Genomic DNA, 21,546 nt, shown 5'->3' on the forward strand with positions numbered 1-21,546 from the left:
TGAGATCAAGCCATTGCACTCCAGCCTGGGCGACAGAGCAAGACTCCATCTCAAAAATAAAAACAAAACCAAACAAAAAAGAAACCAGTCTGAGAGCCAGCCGGGATCTGGGGCACCCGAGAGGCTCAGCGTGGGAAACGCACCAGATGGCAGCAGGTGGAACCAGCAGAGGCTGTGTGCGCCTGCCCTGAAGTTCCAGCCCCTCAAGTGGTGAGTGGCAATGGACAGGACAGGCCCCTTTCCTGGCTGCCCGAGCAGGGGCGGAAGCCTTGGGAGGGCCCAGCGAGCCTCTGAGCCTCTCCCTAATCCCTGCTCTCCACCAGCCCGGGTCCCTCCGGGCCACGGTTCATGAATATGATTCTGCCTCCTGCTGTCGCTCCGCCGCCTCGGCAGGGCTGTGGGGGTGGAGGGCACAGCCCAGTGCCCGGCCCTGATGAGAATGTCTGGGTGCCATTGCCACAGGGAGCCCGGGCCGCACCTCTGCCCCTCTGGCTGGACCCAGGCTGTGCCAGGAACGCTGAGACCTCAGCCTGGGTCTGGCCCCGGGGGCAGATCTAGCTGGTCCCCCGGGAGCCTGGGGCACTGAAATTAACCTTTTCAAAAATTCTCACCGCCTTCGCCTTCCCACCCCTTCTCAAGGGCTGGGCAGAAGTTGTCCCGGGCATTGCCAGTGACAGAGGCGAGGTCTGGCCCGATGCTGCCCTCTGCTGGTCACAATGGCTCAGTTCCATGGGCTGGACTGGGCCTGGGCAGCGGGTGGGGTTGGGAGTGAGATGGGGCACAACCCAAAGGCCCTGGCACAGGCACCAAGCCCGCCATCCCCTGAGGGCAAGGGGGGGCTTCAGGAGAGGAAGCTGGTGGGGTTTCCTAGGAAGGATAGGCAGGGGAGACCTTGGGCCAGGAAATGTCCCAGCAGGAGGGGAGGGGAGGGGCGGGGAAAGGAGGGAAGGTTGGGCTTGGGGAGGGGCACCCCCTTCCCCAACACGTGGACTCTGAGCAACAGCCCCTCTGCGGCGGTGCCCACTGCCACCCTAGGGCTACATGTGGCGTCTGCCCTCATGCCCTCGGCCACCCAGCAGAGGACAGCTTGGTGGAGGTGGGTGGCATGACCCAGGCCCTGGCATCCGGGGAGCCAATGTCTAGGTGTCCCTAGTGGACCTGGCCACGCGTTGAGGATGCACAGAGGCTTTCCCGAGAGACGGCCGCCAGCCTGGCCTCCTGCCTGCCCCGCCCGTGGTGCCGAGTTTTTGAGCCTGGGTTCCGGGGCTGCCTGGGAAGCAGTTGCTCAGGTCAGGCCAGGGTCCCTCACCCAGGGTGCTTCCGTCAAGGACAGAGGGGTGAGAGTGGCCGGGAGTGGCCCAAGAACGCCTGGCAGTATGCAGTGTGCAGGGAGGTGTGGGGACCAGGAAGGCACTGCTGGCCAGGAGGCCCTGGACAGGGATCCCGGCCCATCCCAGCAAGAGCGAGAGGCCGGCTGGGCAGGTGGTGGGCTCAGAGGAAGATTTTTGGTGGGGGGCAGGTGTGGAGGGGGGTTTTTCAGGAGAGGAGATCCAAACGTGTTCACAAATCCCCAGGAGGGACTCAAGGCCACAGCTGCTGCTGAGGCTTAGGTGCTCGGGATGGAGCCACCGCCTCGTGCACTGCAACCTCTGTCACGAGCATCTAACTCAGTTTCCACCTGCAAAGCCCCATGGACCGAGCCTGCTGGGCTCTGCTTCAGCCTGGGGCTCACTGGGGCTGCAGGCGCTGGGGTAGGGCAGATGCTCCCCTGAGAGGAGGGAGTTGGGGCTGAGAGGGGCCTGGGGGCGCGGGGCAGGCACAGTGTCCCCGGGAAGGGGCTTCAGATGTACCTGTGTGACATGGCCCCAGAGGAGGCTGCAGCCCGTGCTGGGGATGGGAGCCAGAAGGTGTGTGAGGCTCCACGGACGGGCGGCCCTGAGAGCTCAGGTGGGGTCACCGGGCCCGGATGGCAAGGACCGCCCGAGTCACTGTCCCTGCACTCAGTCTGGAGCAGCAGGCGAGAGGGAGCTACACCAGTGGCCTTCCCGAGGCCTGCAGCCAGTTCAGGGGGCATTTGTGGGGGGAGTGTCTGACGTGGGGCTTCCCCGCCCTGGCCAGCACCACCTGCTCCGGGTCCCTGGCCACAGCCTCTGGACCAGCATGACAGGGACACATGGGGGTGAAGTGAGAGGCAGCCCCTGAGTGTGGGCGGGCGGGCGGGCGGGCAGGTGGTCTTACCTCCTCACAGAGGGGCTGAGGGCCTGGAAGGGGGCCACGCCTCTCTGCAGCCTTTTGTCCAGTTTCACGTCCACGTGTTCCTCCTCTGGGAAACCTTGGGGAAGGGGGCACCTGGCTTCACTCCCTGGTCAGCTGGGAGCATGGGACGGGGGACCCAAGCCACCACAGCAGGAGAGGCGCCTGAGCCACACCTGACAGGGGTGGGGGTGTGGGAGCCTCCCGGGCCCTCAGGCCCCTCTGCTGGAGGAACGGCAGGGAGGCAGCGGGGAAGGAGCCACGGGAGCAGCCTCACCCTTCCTCTGGCCAGAGAACAAGACAGGAGCAACAGCTGCTGCGGGTGCCACGTGCCACACAGGAGAGCTCACACGTCCCACAAGGAAGAGCCCACACACACCGCACGCCACGCGGGAAAGCCCACGTATACTATGCTGCTCAGACCCCCTGGACTGTTGTCCTCCTAGCCCCCTTTCCAGGAAGGAAACCAAGGCTCAGGGAGAAAATGGGGTCCCCCTTCCTCCCAGCCCACAGGACCCCCTGGCCACCCAGTGGTCACCGTGGCCCGGGTGCCGGCCTACCTCGGGGCTTGCTCTCGCGGCGGGCCCTCGGGCTCACACTCTGCTGTTGCTCCCAGCTGGGGCCCCATGGCAGTGTCTCGCCATCCAGGAAGTAGGTTGGGGGGAGAAGGGGCTGGGGCTGCACGCTCACCCATTCCCCAGGTGCCCCTCTGTCCCCGTTGGGCCCCAAGGCTCCAGGGCAGGCTTGGGCAGCGAGCGTGGGGGCGGCGAGCGTGGGGGCGGCGAGCGTGGGGGCAGCAGGTAGGCTGTGGGGGTGCGAGCGCAGCAGGCCCACAGCTGGGTCCCTGACGGTGTCTGGCGCCTCAGCACCCTGCAGCTTGGCGGTGAGGCTATCGACCCGCTGCTTGAGGACTTTGGCTGTGGTCTCTAGTGCCTGCAGCCGTGCCTGCTTATGCTGGAGGTGCAGGGAGCTGGAAGTTCCCAGGTGCTCAGCCTCCTTCGGGTCCAGGTAGATGCACAGCCCCCGGGGTAGGTAACGGGTGGTCAGGTCCTGGAGCTCCAGGGATCCCAGAGAGGGTGAGGCTGACAGCAGCACGGGGGCATCCCGGCCATCTTGGGGGCCCCCTTTCCCTGGGAACTCTAGGGTCTCAGCATGGTTCCAGGCTCTGTTCAAACACAGGCAGAAGCTGCAGGAAGAGAAACACGGACAGATCAGCTCAGGCTTGGTCGCCCCAGCAGGGCATGGAAAGCACGTGTGTTTTGCAGGTGTGAGCATCACAGCAGCGTCTGTGACCGACCTACTGTCTGTCCTCAGGGACTGAGCATCACAGCAGCATCTGTGACCGACCCACTGTCTGTCCTCAGGGACTGAGCATCACAGCAGCGTCTGTGACCGACCCAGTGTCTGTCCGCAGGGACTGAGCATCACAGCAGCGTCTCTGACCGACCTACTGTCTGTCCTCAGGGACTGAGCATCACAGCAGCGTCTGTGACCGACCCACTGTCTGTCCGCAGGGACTGAGCATCACAGCAGCGTCTGTGACCGACCTACTGTCTGTCCTCAGGGACTGAACATCACAGCAGCGTCTGTGACCGACCCAGTGTCTGTCCGCAGGGACCAGGGAAGCGGTGACGGTAACCACACAACAGACCACACAGCTGCCGCAAAGAACAGGGCCAGGCGTGAGTGAGAGGACAGAGGAATTGGATCCCGGGCACTGCCGGTGGGGTGTAAAACAGTGCTGCCACAGCGAGAGGCAGTTTGGTCAAACATAGAACAACCACGGGTCTGGCAAGTCTGCCTCTGGCCACACACCCAGAAGAGCTGAAGTCAGAGTCTCAAAGACGTCACCCATGTTCACAGCAGCCTTATTCACAACAGCCAAAAGGTGGAAACCACCCAGTGTCCATCGAGGGACGAACGGAGAAGCAAAATGAGGTCCACCGACATGGCAGAATAGTATTCAGCCCTCAAAAGGAAGGACGTTCCGACGCAGGCTACAACATCACCCTTGGTAGAATAAGCCACAAAATGAAACTGGCCCAATGGTCCCCTGGAACTCACGTTTTCATGGTTTCTTTTGAATAAACTTAGAAATGAGCCTGGCCCGTCTTAACACGTGAGAAAGTTTCATTTGTCTTACCTAAGTTCCTTTCTCAGGAAACCTACCATCAGGCCTCCCACATAGAATCAAGAAGCTGAAACGCACCAGATCACCGCATCTGGACAATGAGACGCCAGACTCCTCGTTCATCACGCTTGCTTCCTTACCCTTCCCTAGTTCCCGTTTCCTGCACAGAGCTGCATTCTTTCCCTGATACGCAAGACCCCAACTTTAGTCAGTCAGGGAGTTGGATTTGAGACCGAGCCCCCATCTCCTCGGCTGCGGCACCCAATTAAAGCCTCTTCCCTGACAATACTCATTGTCTCCGCGATTGGCCTTCTGTGTGGCAAGCAGCAAGACTGAGACCAAACCCCTGGTGTTTCCGTAACAAAAAGGACAAACACGGTGTGTTCCTGCTCACATGAGGGCCTGGGACAGGCAAATGCATAGAGACAGGAAGTAGAACGGTGGCTGCCAAGGGCTGGGGAGGAGATGGAGAGTTAGTGTTTTATGGGGACAGAGTCTCAGTTTGGGAAGATGAAGAGTTCTGGAGAAAATAGAGATAGGGTCTCACTATGTTGTCCAGGCCGGTCTCAAACTCCTGGCCTCAAGCAATCCTCCCACCTCAGCCTCCCAAAGTGCTGGGATTACAGGTGGGAGCCACCATGCCTGGCTACAATTTTTTAGGTGGGGAAAAAAAAGGACAAGGACATGATGAAGTGAGATGAGGCCCTGCAGCTGCCTGAGACGACGAGTGCCAGCTACTCGGGAGGCTGTCGAGCAAACGGAGCCCGATGGTGGCCAGTGGGGGAGGGGCTGCCCTCGGGGAGGGGGTGGCCCGGTGGGGCCAGCATGGGACGGCTCACCCAGCGGCATACTCGGGGCCTGTGTCCTTGTCTTGCTGGACATTGACAGATGCAGCCCCTGGGCTGCCCTGTGACCCAGACTCCTGGGAAGGAATCCCAAAACGAGCGCCTTCAAGACAAAATGGAGCTAAAAGGAGCCAGAGGGAGGGGTCGGGTCCTGCAGAGAGGGGTGGGAGCTGAGCTCCCAGGGGCCAGCCTGAAGCCCCCAACACCAGCTGCCAAAGATACGCCAGGGGCAGCCCTGAGGGAGTCCAGGGTGGGTTGCTGTGGTGGGTGGGAGCCCCTCCCTGTCCTCTGAGACAGCTCCCCCTGCCCACTGGAACCCAGGGCATGCAGGAGGCCTGGCCGTGAGCTCCTCACAGGTGCCTAGCGTGAGGCCAGGCCAGAGAGTGTTTGCCACTGGCCTGAAGCTGGGGCCTTCCACAGCCCTTCCTGGGCGAGAGCCAGGCTGGAAACTGTAGTGAGACCCAGGCGCAACTCCCCCAAGCAAAGTGGGGGGAGGTCTTCAGACCCCAAGTGTGATTCACGATGCCCCTGGGGAAGGGGCCTCCAGAAATTAAAATACACGGTAGTCAAAGCAAAACAGAAACACAGAAAAGAACCGAAAAGTAAGCGCTGCGAAGAAGTGGGGAGATGGGGACCCTTGCGCCGGCCGGGGGATGGGAACCAGGGCGGCTGCTGTGGATAACAGGGTGCAAGTTCCCAAGAAAGCTGCACACAGAGGTGCACGTGCCCATGCAATTCGCTCCCAGGCGTGCACCCAAGAGAAACGGCTCAAGGGCCAAAGCAGGCGCCAGCACCCGTTCACGGCAGCGGCAGGTGGAGCCCGGGCACCCATCGGCCACGAGGTTGTGAAGAAAAGGTCACCTGCCCACAGCCGGGCATTATTCAGCCACAGACTCAATGAAGTTCTGACTCAAGCTGCAACATGGATGAGCCTGGAAAACGTTATCCTCAGTGAGAGAAGCCAGACCCGTACCTGGTGATCCCATTTAGATAAAATGTCAAGAATAGGCAAATCCGGGCGGGGTGCAGTGGCTCACTCCTGTAATCCCAGCACTTTGGGAGGCCAAAGCAGGTGGATCACCTGAGGTTGGGAGTTCGAGACTAGCCTGGCCAATGTGGTGAAACCCCGTCTCTACTAAAAATACAAAAAATTAGCCGGGTGTTGTGGCAGGTGCCTGTAATGCCAGCTACTCAGGAGGCTGAGGCAGGAGAATCACTTGAACCTGGGAGATGGAGGTTGCAGTGAGCCAAGATTGTGCCATTGCACTCTAGCCTGGGCAATAGAGCAAAACTCCATCTCAAAAAAAAAAAAAAAGAATAGGCAAATCTGTCGAGGCAGAAAGGAGACCCCCATGGCCCCCCCACAAGGGCTGCAAGAGGGGCTGCCTCCTGAGGGTGGGGGCTCATGGGGAGATGGAATGTTCCGGAACTCAGTAGAAGTGATGGTTGCACAGCACACGGTGAAGGTGCTCAATGCCACAGAACGTGCACTTTAACGTGGTGGATTTCAGTTTGATGCGACTCTTGGCTCCATGAGAACAAGCACAGTGGTGACCGCCTCCTCCAAACAGCCAGGTGGCACTGTGGCGGGCAGGGCAGAGCCTGCCCCACCTGAGGAGCCTCTCAGTCATGAGGCAATGTCACGAGGACCCAAGAACGCATCCAGAACTGTTCTTGGCCCCCCCCACCCAAGGCCCCACCTGGCACGTGCAGCACCCGCACCTTCACACCCACCTGCCTGGGGCTTCCTGGCCCCCCAGCACCATGCCAGAGGTCACTTTGCTCCACTCCAGCACTGGGGACTCCAGGCTTCCGGAGGCTTCCAGGCCCTAAAGTAGAGGGCAATGCCATCAGAGCCCCCCGCTCGGGAAGACCACACGCCGCATTCTGTCAGCCTCAGAGCTAGGCCCTGACCTCCCTTGGGGGTCTCAGGCTGCTTCCCCAGAGCCTTGCAGGAATCGGGGTCCCAATTCAGGGGCTGTGAGAGGCAAGGGGGTCCCTCCGGAGCCCCGTTGCACCCAGGGAAAAAGGCGCCTGGGTCTGACCCTGCACCTCACCAAGGCCTCCCCCAGGGAGGCATCCTCAGAAGTGCTGGCTTTCTACAGGCAGTGGCAGCGACACCACAAAGTCCCCAGCCCCCAGCTGCAGCCCTTGCTCGCCCACTCCTTGGAGGACACCAGGGGGCTGGAGGCAGCACCTGAGCGCCTAAGCCTTGGGCCCATGGCTGAGCTGAGTCCCCCCAACCCACCCCCGGCACGTACCCCGGACTGTGCAGAACTGGGGACAAAGGTCACGATGCCAGGGGTGGTCCGGGAGACCACGGGGACCGCCCTGCCGAGGACGGCCTCCCTCTGCTGCCGGTAGACCTCCTGCAGCCTCCGGCTCCTCAGCTCCCGTGTGCGCAGGGCCGAGGCCTTCTCCTCCAGGGCCTGCCGCCGCCGGGCCTGCGCCTTCTGGCGCATGAACTCCCGCAAGGACTCGGAGCTGTGCGAGGGTCCCAGGAGCCCCCGGGACTTGGGGCAGGGCCGCAGCGCGTCTTTCACCTTCCCAAGTGGGTTCTGAGGGAAGCTCCCGGTGGGCCTTGGCAGGGCATGCTTGGCAGCCGAGGCAGGGGGGCCGATGCCTCTGCCCTTGCCCTGGGGGCCGGCCCTCTGCACACCGGAGCTGCTCCAGGGCCGCTGGGCTGGAGGACTGGGCCTTTCCAGAGGGTTCCACAGTCTGGGGCCAGGGGCCTCCGAGTCTTCACAGGCAGTCCAGGCCCTCCGTGGACAGGGCTGTGTGGCTGCAGCACTCCGGGGCTGCTGGGGGAGGGGGCTCCGCTTTTCAGGGGGGCTCCCAGGCCTCTGAGAGGAGGAGCCCTGTCTTTGGGCCCCCGAGGCCCTCTGTGGATTGCAGGCCTGCCCAGCCAATGCGCTCCAGGGCCGCTGGGAGAAGTGGCCCAACCTCTCATGGGGGCTCTCTGGCCTCTGGAAGGAGCGGTCCTGTCCTTGGGCCCCCCAGGCCGTCTGCGGACAGGACTCCCGTGCAGTGGAGGAGCTCCAGGGCTCCCAGGTGTGGAAACTCCTAGCCCTCTCTAAAGAGGAGTGCTTCCTCTCCGTCACGGCCCAGGGACTCTTAGAGAAGGAGCCCTGGGCACTGGGGTCCCTGCAGGGGCCCCTCCCTGCCACGTCCTGCAGCCTCCGCTTTGACGGCCCGAGCTCTTGCCCTCCCTTGCGGGCCTGGGCCAGCTCCAGCCCAGCCTGGATTTGCTGGCGCAGGTCTTGTAGGATGGCCATGGCCGTCTGGATGGTCGCCGGCTGGTCAAAGGAAGCCAGGTTGGGTGTGTTCCCAGACACCTGCTGGTCACTGTGGGCAGAGGTGGCATCGGGCAACTGGGCACAAACCGGTGAGCACTCGGCAGCTATGACTTTCTTGCTGTCTCCTGCAAAGACAGGAAGGTCAGGGGTGAGGAGGGGAGCGGAGGGGAGAGCAAAGCCAGCTCCTCCATCCGGGCTGGAGGCAAGGAGCGTGGGGGCGGCAAGGAGGCCCTCAGGTCCCTGCTGGGCAGAAGCCCTCTGAGGGTGGGCACCATGCCTGTGTGATGAGCCGCTGCTCTGCACACAGTAGCCAAGCACAGGTGGAGGGTGCCTGTGTCTGGGGAGCCCCTGCCGGCTCCCATCCTGCTTTCCTGCCAGGAGAGAGCCTTGGCAGCCTGCCTGCCCCGGGAACTGGCGATGGAGCCTCCCAGGGACAGAAACCCTTTTCTTAGGCTTTGAAAACACTTATTGCCTGAAGTCCCCAGTTGAATGGGTGGCAGGTTTGGAGGATGTTTGCAGGCTGCTGTGAGAGGCGCCAACACCTCCTCCTTCCAGGTGGCCTGGAGCCTGGGTATCTCCTCCTCTGCGCCTGCCCCCAGATGCCACAGCAGAGCAGGACAGAGCCCATAGCAGAGGCACAGGTACCTAAGTCCACGGTGGGAGCCAGGTCTCTCGAGGGATCCTTGCTATGGTGCCTGTGGAGGACGGGAGGGGGCCCAAGCAGCGACCTCACCAGAGCTTGTCCCTTTCTCCAGGCGTAAACACCAACCAGCTCCGAATCTTAAACAGAGAAAACATACACACAGCCAGGCGCCCCATGGCCCTCTGGGCACTGGCCCGGACGGGGAGGTTGGTGGCTCTGCACAGCTCCAGGAGGCCACCTCAACACTCCCAGAAGGCACCGGGAGGTATCCCTCACGTCCAGGCCCGTGTTGGGCAGAGCGGGACCCTCAGCCTGCACAGGGCAAGGCCGAGTCTCAGGGCGGCCATGGGCAGGTGGCTTCCCTGACCCTCAGAGTCCTCTTCAGGAAAGTGTGGACAACAGGACCTGCCCCACAGCTCTGCCGGTGAAGCTCTCAGCACAGGCCGGGCACACAGCCCATGCGAAAGAAACACCGAGCAGCAGCAGCAGCTGGAGTGACAACCGCGAGCCAGCAGCCGCGTCCTCCGCTCTGCGCTGCACATCGGGCTCCATGCAGCACGGGAGGTCCTGTCACCGCTGGCCACGTGTGCAGAGCCACAGGAGATTAACCTGCTTTTAAGCCAGCAGAGCCAGCAGTCACATGGGTGGGCAGAGCTGAAGGCTCCCCGGCTGGCAGGACAGGGAGTCCCGGGCATCGCGGCAGCAGACGGCCCCACGTCCCGAGTACAAACGAGCCTTCGTGTGCAAACGGCATCACACAGTGAGTGGCGCTCATCCAGGTGGCACTTCACAGCCCAGCTCACGGCCACCGATGCCAACACCAGCCCCGCCAGCCCCGTGGGCCCAGCTGTGAGGGCCCTGGCAAAGGCCAGAAGCAGGGCCAGCCCTGGGGTCACATGCTCACTCACAAACACTCACATGCTCACACACTGTCACACACTTGCCCACACACACGCTCCCACACACATGCTCACAACTCCCTCACGTGCTCACAGGCTCACACACATGCACTCCAATGCTGACAGGCACTTGCACGCTCACATGCTCACAGACTGTCACACGCATGCCTTCGCACGTGCTGTCACACATACTCACACATTCACATGCTCACATGCTCACTCATGCATTCACACATGCACACACACTTCACACTGACACGTGCTCACACATGGTCTCATCCTCTCACACACTTTCACACAGACATACATGCTCTCACACTCACACACACTACCACACACTCATGTTCTCACACACATTCATACAGTCTCATATGCTCTCTTACATGCTCACACACAACCACACACACTCACATGCTCACGTACACACTCCCTCACGTGTTCTCCCACACACTCACACTCATATGCTCATATACATACGCCCCCACATGCTCTCGCACACACACTCACACTCATATACACACGCCCTCACGTGCTCTCACACACTCTCACACACTCATATACACACACACCCTCACATGCTCTCACACACATTCACTCACACGCTCATATACACGTGCCCTCACGTGCTCTCACAGTCTCACACGCTCATATACACACTCCCTCATGTGCTCTCACACACACATTCACTCACACGCTCAAATACACACACCTTCACATGTGCTCTCACACACTCACATGCTCATATACACACGCCCTTATGTGCTGTCTCACATTCACTCACACACACTGCTGATTCCACCTGGCTCTGCAGGGCCAACACCACACATGCCATGGGTCCCTGGCCCCTACACCCCTTCCTTAGGCCCAGCCCAGGGCGGTTCCACCCCGTGGCCTGGGGTCAAGGCCACTGTGGTGTCTCAGCCAGGGCTCACCCTGGCCCCCATGAAGGGGGACTTTCTGCCAAATGAGAGTGCCTTGGGCAGGGACCATCCAGAGAGCTGAGCACCCAGGGGCAGGCTCGTGGACTGAGTCAGGGACTTCCCTAGCACCCCCCAGACACGGCACCCTCCTCACACTGCCCTGACCCCTGGCCATCAGCCACAGGCCTGAAGCTACCTCTCCAGGAAGGTGAATGGGCTACACGGTCACACTCACCAGGCCATGCCCTCCCAAAGCCACGTCCCCAAGGACAGACTTCCCACAGCCATGGCCTCTCCAGGACAGGACCCAGGCCATGCCCCACACCCACTTTAGGGCAGAACCCCTTAAGGCCACACCCTGTTTAGAACAGGACCCCGAGGTAGAGGAAGGTTTAGGGCGTGGTCTCAGGAGTCTCAGACCTGGGTTTAAGTCTGGCTCTGCCACTCACCAGCCATGGGCCTCAGGCAAGTGATTCACTTATCCATGCCTCAGTTTCCCCCTCCGTAAAATGGGGTGCATATCTCACAGCACCTCCCACAGGGCCACAAGAACGAAAGGGCAGTCACGATCATTGCGGGAGTTAGGCCTGGAAGGGGGTCAGGATTCCGCTGGCTCAGGGTGGTGTCAAAGGCCGGAGTTGAGGCCAGCGTGACCCAACTGGCCACAGCTGGGTTTTGGGGGACCCAGTGTGGAGGGGAGCCCCGGTGGGGTTTCTCCATCCTAGTCCCTACAGCTGCTCTCCCTCGCTGGGGTGCTGGGCCAGGGACCCGCCTGGGGAGGGGCTGCCTGCCTGCCTGCCCAGCCCCACCATCGCTGGCCGCTCACTTCCCCATTAGCCCGCCAGAGGGTCCCGCTCGATAAATGGGTCCTGATGGGCACATTTTTTCTTCTGCTGAGCAGTTTAATGGCAATTAATTTTTTTACGAGAGGATTTTTAATCTGTGGAAATGGATGAAGTCCCCAAGTGCCCTGTCAAAGTTCCGGGGCCGACCTAATCTATGATAAAAAATGCAAAGTGAGGTGATATAATCTGAAATTAAATATCAGGCTTCATTTTCCTTTGGCCCGGATGGATGAATATTTTATAACTATTGTGATTTAATTTTTTGTTAACTACAGCAAATTTCTAATTCATCCAATTCCCAAGTCCTGTGGCTCTGACCTCTGAACCGAAACTCATCTCTCCTTAGCCCAGCTGTGACTTCGTCACTGACAGAAACTAATGGTCAACACTGTCAGGGTGACACGGTGCTTACGATGATGAATGCGGCCGGTGGCATGCCCTCTGACCCAGTGTCAGGCAGAAAGCAGGTCATTTTTCAACTGAGCCATTAAAATAAGACAAACCAAAGACCTGGGGGAGGGAGGGGGTGATCATGCAGAAAATTGTTATATTGTACGCATGTTTCCACGGCCTTCCGGAACCTTCTTGGTGCCCAGGTCCCTAGATCGCCTTCCCCTCCTGCTCGGCCTCTGGCCCTGCTAAATGCACACGGTGGCCCCACGGCCCCGCTGAGCTCCCACCTCGCCCGCGTGTCCTCCCTGGGTGTGGGCACAGAGGCGTTTACTCTCGGCTGGAAGCTGCTGCTCTGCCTAGGAGCAGAGGGGCCGGCGACTGATGACACGGGACAGATGCTCAGGCACCTGGGCACGGACAGAACACATGCCACACAGTGCCCCTCCCCGCGGCCCCAGGTCTGTGATTGCACGCAGTGTGGAGAAACTGAGGCATGGAGCATCACAGGAGTGGCTGGTGAGCTGGCACTGCTCACACTTGGAGTGAGGGTCCCACAAAGCCAATCTCGGCCTAGTGGGTGGCGTTCACTCCACCGGGGGGCTCTTGCTGGTGTCTCCAAAACCCCGTGGTTCGGTGGCCCCAGAATCCACGCCTGGAGGGTGGCCTTGACAAGCTGCCCAGGCGTGGCCCCAGGTGCACACGGCTGGGCTTCCAGGTTAGGAGCACCGGCCTCGGGCTGAACGGGTGGGAGGCTCTGCCTCTGTGCAGCCCCGGGCAGGCTGTGGAAACTCTGTGAACCTTGGTTGCCTCATCTACAAAATGGGAGCAAGACTGCCAACCTCGGCGGGGAACCAGGAGGCTGCAGTGAGCCCACAGAGTGCAGGCACTGGCCATTCCCCTGACCTCGAAGACGCCCCAGAAGGAAGCCCCGGAGGGACTCTGCCTGCCACCCACCCGCTCAAGGGCAGGGGCCGCTGTCAGGTTCGCCCTGCAAGCTCTGAAACCCACGCCCGGGCTGGGCCGCTGGGTCTCTGCAGGGCACTGACACCTCTGCCCAGTCCTCAGTGGGGAGATGCCTGGATCAGAAATTCCTCTGTGACCACTGGGATCCACCCATAGGATTACCTGACTGGACTCTCCGGGAAACATGCATGAAATTAATCGTAACGCAAGCACATGGCTGACTCACACACCCCCTGTGCCTGCGCAAAGTCCCCAAGCTACTGGAGGGAGTGGGGTCTGCGGAAGACCCTTTCCCACCCCCAAGTGTGTAGATGGAAGGAGATGCCCTGGGCTTGCTCATTAAATGTGACCGTGTGAGAAAGAAAGCAAGCACGGCTCCCTCGGCCAAGCGTGCCCTGAGCTGCCCACTGCATGTGCACACATGCCAGTATCTGTTACTGCTCTGAAGAGCTGTGAGCTGCAGGTGGCGTGAGCTGTGGGTGGCGTAGGCTGTGGGTGCCATGAGTTGCAGGTGCCCTGGGCTGCAGGTGCTGTGAGCTGCGGGTGTCCTGAGCTGCGGGTGCCATGGGGTGTGTGTGCCCTGAGCTATGGGTGCCATGAGCTGCGGGTGGTGTGAGCTGCGGGTACCGTGAGCTGCCAGTGCATGCTACAGTGTGGTTGAACAGCTCGGTTTTTTTAGACTTGCCCAGTCTCCGGGTGTTGAGAGGACAATAGTGCCTGGTGTTTGGTGGACTTTCACTTTGTCTCAAGGGACACGCCCCTGCCCAGACAGGAACCGCCTGCTGCTCCAGTGGTGGCCAAGGTCACCAGTTGCCTGGGACACCAGCCCTGACGCTCCAGCCGGGCCTGCCAATCCCAGGTGCCCTGCAGGACCCTGTGCACATGGCAGTCCGGCTGGCCAGCCCCAGCCCCAGCCCCAGCCCCAGCCCCAGCCCCAGCCCCAGAAATGAAAGCCATCTGCCTACCTAGTGTGCCAGGATCATATGCACCTAGTGTGCCAGGGCCCCAAAATAGCAAACCTTACCTTCGTCTTTGTGTTTGTCTTTGGCCGCTCTTCCAGGGGAGGGCGACTTGGGGGTCTTCTCTCTTTTGCAAGAACTGCTCTTGACCCTTTTGGGTTTTTCCCTTAGAACTTCAGTGAGGAAGAGAAAGGAAGGAAGGGAGGGAGGGTGAGCAGTAAAATGACACACAGGCCCCCCACGAGGCTACCCTGGAGTCCTGTGCAAACACAGTTCCTAGAGCCATAAACATTGCCAGTCCTGCTCCCTGGTTGGCGAGAGCCAGGGTGGGCAGCTAACGCTGGGGACAGGGCACAGTCTGACTGTCACGTCCCCTGCAGTGCTCTGCCTGGGGACTCCTCCCTAGAGAGGCAGGCATACCTATTCAAATTCCCTCCCGAGTGTCTGGCGGCCTCCCCTCTAGGCCCAGAGGTCCTGAGGACATGAACCAGTTTCTCATCCCTGAATCCAGCACCCAGCTGGGGGCCCGGGCCATGGGCACTCAGGACTGTTCGCTGACTGAATGAATGACTGGACAGGCCAGGCCCCAAGTGAATGCACAGAGTGGCAGCGACCGGACTGAACATCTCTGGGACCAGGGCCAGGAGGAGTGAGGGCAAGACCTGGGGTGCCTTGGCAGCACGGGGTGGACCCCTCTGCTGATGGGGAGGAGATGGAGAGCCCGAGCGGGCGGAGTTTGTTCAAAGTCCCGCAGCGAGTGCAGCGGCCACCGAGAGGGCCCGCCTCCGGAGGCTGGCTGGTCATCTTTCCCTGCCTCTGACTTCCTTTAGTCTCTGCACAGCTGGGGTGGGGGCGTATCTGGGAAGCCGCCATGTGAGAACCTGCCTTGTCCCCATGGGTGGGGACCCACAGAAGAGGACCCTGGCCCAAAGGCGTCTGGGCCTCCAAACGCCACTTGGTCCAGGCTGGGCCTGTCTCTTGGTTTTCCAGGCCCCAACTCTGCTGACAGGAGGATCCTCAAGAGCCAGGGCCTCTGCAAGGGACATGGACTGTGATCCCACTCTATGTGGTCCCCAGAGTCACTAGGTCCTTAGAGACAGGAAGTAGGAAGGTAGGTGCCAGGGGCTGGGGGAGAGGGATGGAGAGTAAGTGGGGACAGAGCTTCAGTTTGGGAAGATGGAAAGTTCTAGAGATGGAGGCTGGCAATGGCTGCACAGTGCTATGAATGTGCTTAGCCCCACTGAACTCGGCACTTAAAAAAAGGCCTCCTCCATGCCTTCTTCTGGAGAGTTCTCAAACTCGGAGCATGAAAACGAGGCTGCCAGGAGCTGGTGACCGATAGGATGGGGTGGCTGAGGTCCCTGAGTGACCCATTGCTGGACCCTGAACTTGACCTGGGGCAGGGGCAGGGAGAGTGGTCACCAAGCTGATGCCTTTGGGGTCCCCCTGGAAGGCGGAGGAGGGAGGAACAAAGTGGCTCTGACGACAGGGCTCAGGCGGAACCGGATCTGGACGGACAGGAGTTCCCCGGCAACTGTGGGGTCAGGGAGATGGCTCCGTCCCCTGCTCTCCAAGGGACCAGCCCTGGACCCCGCCCTCATCTGCACTGGCTCACACACCACATGGGAAGGACACACCCAAATGCCTGCCTATGGCTGCTGCCCAACCAGACCTCATGGAGAAACCACCAACCTGGACCCACCCGGCCGGCACTGCACCGCTGGCATGGGCAACAACTGTCCCCACGAAAACGCACATGATTCCCCGTGCTGAGCCCGAAATGCCTCTGCTCCCAAGCTCCCCATCCTTCATTCTGGGCCTCAGGAATCTTGCTGGCGTCTGCCTCTCTCCGGACTCAAGAGAGCCTCCTGCATCCATTTTGCCCTGGCAGCAGAGTGAGTCTGCCCAAGCCCAGCTCACAGCCATTCCCCGCCTAGACCTTAATGGCTTCCATTGCCCGGGATGAAGGCCACATCCTCCAGCCCCCAGCAGCAGCTCCTGCCCCCTCCATCCTACTCCTCCTATTTGTTGAGCAAATGAGTGAGCAAAATCCTGGTGGGGCCTTGGCCCCGGCCGCTTCCTCACGGGCCTGGGAGCCCGCCAACGGTTCAGCGTCTCCCCATCTGTGGGCTGCGGGGGCAGTGCCTCCCATCTACAAGACGGAAAAGCGAGCCCAGGAGCTGGCAGGGACCTGGAGGGCCCCAGACCCACTCCCTGTGGCTGGCATGCAGCCACACAGAAAACTCCTTGCCTATTTTGTGCAGGAGATCTCTCAGCAAAAACAAACAACAAACAAACAACAACAACAACAACAACAAAAAACGCCCCTGCTCAGCTCCCCTCCCCTGCAGGGCCTGCCTGGATCCTGCCCCACTGGAGAGGCAGAGGGTTAGAACACAGGCTCCAGAGAATGGCAGTCTGGCTCCAAATCCCCCCTTGGCCTCTTTCTAGTTGGGGTCCTCCCTGACCCTCAGTGTCTTTGTCTGTGAGGGTGGCCCAGCATGTGCTGCCCACATCATGGCCTGAGCATCTAACCCGGAGCACCAGGGCAGCCGGCCACAGAGCCGCTCACCAGGAACCTGGTGCTGGGAGACCCTGGAGAGCTTGCGCCCCTGGCCACGGGATGCCTTGGCTTCAACTTTGCGCTTAGCTGCACTCAAGATGCTGAAACCTGGAACAGGGTGAAAAGAAGAAGGCAGAGTGAAAAGAGAGATCCACAAAGAATTTCCAAGAAAAGGTTCCAGTTTGGCAGCAGCTCATGTGCCTTTCTTTCTTTCTTTCTTTCTTTCTTTTTCTTTCCTTTCTTTCTTTCTTTTTTTCTTTCAGACAGGGTCTCACTCTGTCACCCAAGCTGGAGTGCAATGGCGTGATCTTAGTTCACTGCAACCTCTGCCTCCTGGGTTCAAGAGAGTCTCCTGCCTCAGCCTCCCGAGTAGCTGGGCCTACAGGTGCCGGCCACCACGCTTGGCTAATTTTTGTATTTCAAAATACTTTTTTTTTTTTTTTTTTTCTGAGGCAGAAACTAGCTCTGTCACCCAGGCTGGAGTGCAGTGGTGTGATCTCAGCTCACTGCAACCTCCACCTCCCAGATTCAAGCGATTCTCCTACCTCAGCCTCCCGAGTAGCTGGGATTACAGACGCCTGCCACAACACCTGGCTAATGTTTTGTATTTTTAGTAGAGATGGGGTTTCACCATGTTGGCCAGGCTGGTCTTGAACTCCTGACCTTAAGTGATCTGCCCACCTCTGCCTCCCAAAGTGCTGGGATTACAGGTGTGAGCCACTGCGCCCAGCCCCATGGCTAATTTTTGTATTTTTAGTAGAGACGGGGTTTCACCATGTTGGCCAGGCTGGTCTCGAACTCCTGACCTCAGGTGATCTGCCCACCTCAGCCTCCCAAAGTGCTGGGATTACAGGCGTGAGCCACCATGCCCAGCCTCAAAAACCTTTGAATAGCACATCTGACCAATGTTCCAGGCCTGAGAATGCGTCCAATGGGGCCCATCAGGACCTGCACCAGCGCTTGGCATGACGCAGGCATCTCGCACAGAAACGCCTCTGGCAGTGGCTCCACTGAGCCACCAGCGGTGAGCCAGTCCCTACGCGCCCTCGTGCTGTGCCCTGGGTGGGATCTGGACCACGTAGCACCAGGAAGGAGGTACCACAGTATGGGCTTCAACTCCTGTTCTTGCACAGTATGGGCTTCAACTCCTGTTCTTGCAAATGACTTAGAGGGGTGCACCCCAAAGTATTCGCTCAGGCAGTTTGGGGGAGGAAGGTACATGGGGAATTGGAATGATTTTTATTCCATCTTATTCATTCTTTGTGCTTATTATACCTCTCCCCGCAACGAAAACATGCACTACCTTAAAAAAACAAAGTCACAAAAGGACAAATTCTATGTGATTCCACTGATATGAGGTCCCCAGAGTCGTCAGAGCTACAGAGACAGGAAGTAGGACGAAGGGTCCTGGGGCTGGGAGGGGACGGGGGTGAGTGTTTCATGGGCACAGAGCTTCAGTTTGGGAAGATGGAGAGTTCTGGAGACGGAGGGTGGTGGCTGCAGGACTGTGAATGTGCTCAGTGACACGGAATCGTGCACTTTAAAATGGTTAAGATGGTACATTTTATGTTATGCATACGTTACTTTTTTTTTTTTTTTTTTTGAGACGGAGTCTGGCTCTGTCACCCAGGCTGGAGTGCAGTGGCGCAATCTCGGCTCACTGCAAGCTCCGCCTCCTGGATTCACTCCATTCTCCTGCTTCAGCCTCCCAAGTAGCTGGGACTACAGGGGCTTGCCACCATGCCCAGCTAGTTTTTTTTTTGTATTTTTAGTAGAGACGGGGTTTTACCGTGTTAGCCAGGATGGTCTTGATCTCCTGACCTTGTGATCTGCCCGCCTCGGCTTCACAAAGTGCTGGGATTACAGGCATCAGCCACCGCTCCTGGACTACATATTTTTTTAATCAGAAGTTATCTTAAAAATAGAGGAGGCTGGACACCGTGGCTCACACCTATAATCCCAGCACTTTGAGAGGCCAAGGCGGGCAGATCACGAGGTCAGGATTTCAAGGCCAGCCTGGCCAACATGGTGAAACCCCATCTCTACTAAAAATACGAAAATTAGCCAGGCATGGTGACGGGTGCCTGTAATCCCAGCTACTCAGGAGGCTGAGGCAGGAGAATTGCTTGAACCTGCAATGAGATTGCACCATTGCACTCCAGCCTGGGTGACAGAGAGAGACTCCATCTCAAAAAAATAAAAAATAAATATAAAATAAAATAAAGGAGGAAAACATCTTCCCTGTTTTCTTAGGAAAAGAGTTAAATACCTGGACACAGAGAATCCACAGGACTGGCTCTCAACATCACTCCAACAGGGAAGCCGTTTCCAAACTTCTTTAGTTACCCCTCCCACCCCTGACCCTCCCAAGGACAAGACCCCCCACGACACTCCTACCCCGTGTCCCTGCAGGAGGGAAGCTGCCAGACTTTCCAAATCCCAGGCTGACTTTTTAGGGTGCTCCTGACCTAAGTCCCCACAAATCGACCATGCAGCCCCCCAGGGCTACAGGGACAAAGGCACAGACTCTAGGTCCAGGGACCAGGCTCCCTCTTCCAGCGCCACAGGCCCTGTGTGCCCCTCCCTCCTGGGCGCTAGCATCTCCACCGCTCCCCTGCAGTCTCCAGGGAGGGATACTCATCATGGACCCAGCTCAGAAGCACCCCTTCATGACTCCTAATCCTCACCCCGGGGGCACGCTGCATACACCCGGCTGGCCCCCACCACGTGTCCAGCACAGCCCGATCCTGCCCGCTCTCCACCCTCCCGACAGCCTCGCAGCCCTCCTGCCCCTCTCTGGCAAAGCGGCCACTGACCTGAGCATTCAGGGGCTGGAGAGGGATTTTTTGCCTCTTGGGTTTTCCTCCTAAGCGCCAGCGCGGAGGCTTTATGGAGTCTGGAGGCGCTGGAGGGGGCTGAGGTGCCCAGGGACGCACAGCTCCCCTGCTGCCACGCCTGGGCCCGGATCTTGTCTCTCAGCTGCTCCAGCCGCGGGTCACTCTTTCTGGGCCTCCGCTGGGGCCCCAACACCTGGGGCGGCCTCTCCTTCCAGGACACACACACTTCGTAGCCCCCCGAAGAGCACGAGAGGCGGCCCGATGACACCGAGCTGTCCCCATCCCTGGCCTCTGGGCCTGTGGACCACATGGGCAGGCTACAGGCCTTCCCGCAGGGGCCTGGCTCCTCGAGGTCGTCAGACCCGACCACGTGGGGAGCTGCCCAGGGTGGGTCCGGCTGCTGGGAGGGCCCGGGCCACCTCAGGGCTGCCACGTCATCCTCAGCTGCAGGTGCGTGGAGCCTGGGAGGGAACAGCAGACATGCTGGTCAGACATGCAGGCGCAGAGGTGCCGAGCAGAGCCGCTCAGACTGGCCTCACCTCCCCGGGCATTCCTGCTCCACAGACTGGAGGTGGAGAGGAGGGCCTGGAATACACCCCACCTTGAGGACAGCCCCAGCATTCTCTCTCGAGCCCTGACCACACCCCTCTGAGGTAGGTAATGTGATCGGCCCGATTTACAGACGGAGAAACTGAGTCTCAGAGAGGCCGGGCTGCCTGCCCAAAGGCATGCGCAGAGGCAGGTACGGCACTCTGACCCCACGCCCTTGTACCTCACACAGAGCCGCTGCCTCCAGGGGCAGGCATGGCACCTGTCAGCAGTGCAGCCCCCCACCTGAGTCCACGAAGATGCTACCTGGGCTTGGCAACAGCCTCCCAGTCGGCTGCTCTCCCTGGGGCCCCATGGGAGAAGGGGCCCTGCCTCTGGCTGTTCTTGTGGCCGGGCTGAGGTGTGTCCCCCAGGCAGGTGGGCAGCGTGCCCACGACCAGGGTTGGCATGGCCGCAGGGCCGAGGGGAGAGCAGGTGCAAGGCCAACCTGGCCCGCCCTGCCTGGGGTCGCTGCTGCCTTCACATGACAGCCTCGAGGCCTGCAGCCCCGCCTATGACCCTGCCCGGGATGGGCTGGCCACTGCCTGGCTCCGGATGCCCGCCTGTGCAGGTCCCGTGGCCCACGATGGAAACCTTCAGGTGGGTCATTGAAACTGGGCTGGCACGGTGGGCAGCCCGGCCCTGGGCTGGCCACAGCTGGGAGCCTTCCTAATGAGCTGTCTCTTGGTGGGGTGGGGGAGAGTTCCGGCTGGCCCCGTGACAGCATAATAACCTTGTCACTCAGCGACAGAGCCTCTGGCCTTCAGCTCCTGATGGGGCTCTCAGTGGCGCCCCACCCAGTCCGCCCAGGCCCAGAATGACATGCAGGGAGGGAATGGGGCCGGACTGGGCTTGTGGGGTCAGTGTTGGGCAAGTTTCTGGTTGGTGGGGGCGGGGCCTAACCCCAGGTCAGGGTCAGGCTCAATTCAGTCTGAGGCACAGAGGTCCCAGCAGCTGTGGGGCCCAGCCCAGACATCCCAACAGAAACACATCAGCCACCATCTCTCAGTTCCATGGGGCTGGGCAGGGGAAGGGGCGCTGGCTTCTGGGCTCACCCTGGTGCAGGCCAGAAGACACCCTTTGCCCACAGTGACAGTGGCAGAGATGCCAGGTGCTGCCCCAGGTCAGGAGCCCCCGCTGGCCTCCTCGGCCCCTGCACATCCTAGTGGGGCCGTGACAGGGCAGTGTAGTGGGGAGGACATGGCTCTGCAGTCCCTGAGGGGGAACTCGGACTCAGATCCCAGTTCCCTCCCAGCTCCTTCCCCACCCCCACTGGCAGTGCCACCTCGGAGCCTGGGGACCCTTCCCCACTGCTCACCATTGTGAGCCCCTGGTGAGTCCATCCCTGAGGGAGGTGGCCGTGGCACGGAGCTGCAGTGATCATGAGCACAGATTTGTTCCAGGAATGTCC

At 60.2% G+C, this 21,546-nt stretch overlaps 1 protein-coding gene across 16 annotated transcripts in view; it reads right to left on the minus strand.

Moving 5' to 3' along the window:
• CCDC187 (coiled-coil domain containing 187) overlaps positions 1-20,840 on the minus strand; it is a 53,157-nt gene extending 32,317 nt beyond the window's left edge. For 8 of the 16 annotated variants that reach the window (XM_054520913.2, XM_054520919.2, XM_054520917.2 and 5 more), the window contains exons 1-9: positions 20,403-20,834; positions 19,527-20,008; positions 16,720-16,818; positions 14,213-14,320; positions 9,171-9,305; positions 7,491-8,650; positions 6,964-7,058; positions 2,814-3,439; positions 2,239-2,332 (exon numbers count right to left, since the gene is read on the minus strand). In XM_054520913.2, the coding sequence (XP_054376888.2) occupies positions 2,239-2,332; positions 2,814-3,439; positions 6,964-7,058; positions 7,491-8,650; positions 9,171-9,305; positions 14,213-14,320; positions 16,720-16,818; positions 19,527-20,008; positions 20,403-20,545 (2,942 nt within the window). In that variant the 5' untranslated portion in view covers positions 20,546-20,834. Of the gene's footprint in view, positions 1-2,238; positions 2,333-2,813; positions 3,440-6,963; positions 7,059-7,490; positions 8,651-9,170; positions 9,306-14,212; positions 14,321-16,719; positions 16,819-19,526; positions 20,009-20,402 lie in introns of all 16 variants that reach the window. The other 8 variants (XM_054520926.2, XM_054520927.2, XM_054520925.2 and 5 more) reach the window with 5 other exon arrangements.
• Between the last annotated feature and the right edge of the window lie 706 nt (positions 20,841-21,546).

The sequence above is a fragment of the Pongo abelii genome, chromosome 13 (assembly GCF_028885655.2).
Source record: "Pongo abelii isolate AG06213 chromosome 13, NHGRI_mPonAbe1-v2.0_pri, whole genome shotgun sequence".
Lineage (NCBI taxonomy): Eukaryota > Metazoa > Chordata > Mammalia > Primates > Hominidae > Pongo > Pongo abelii.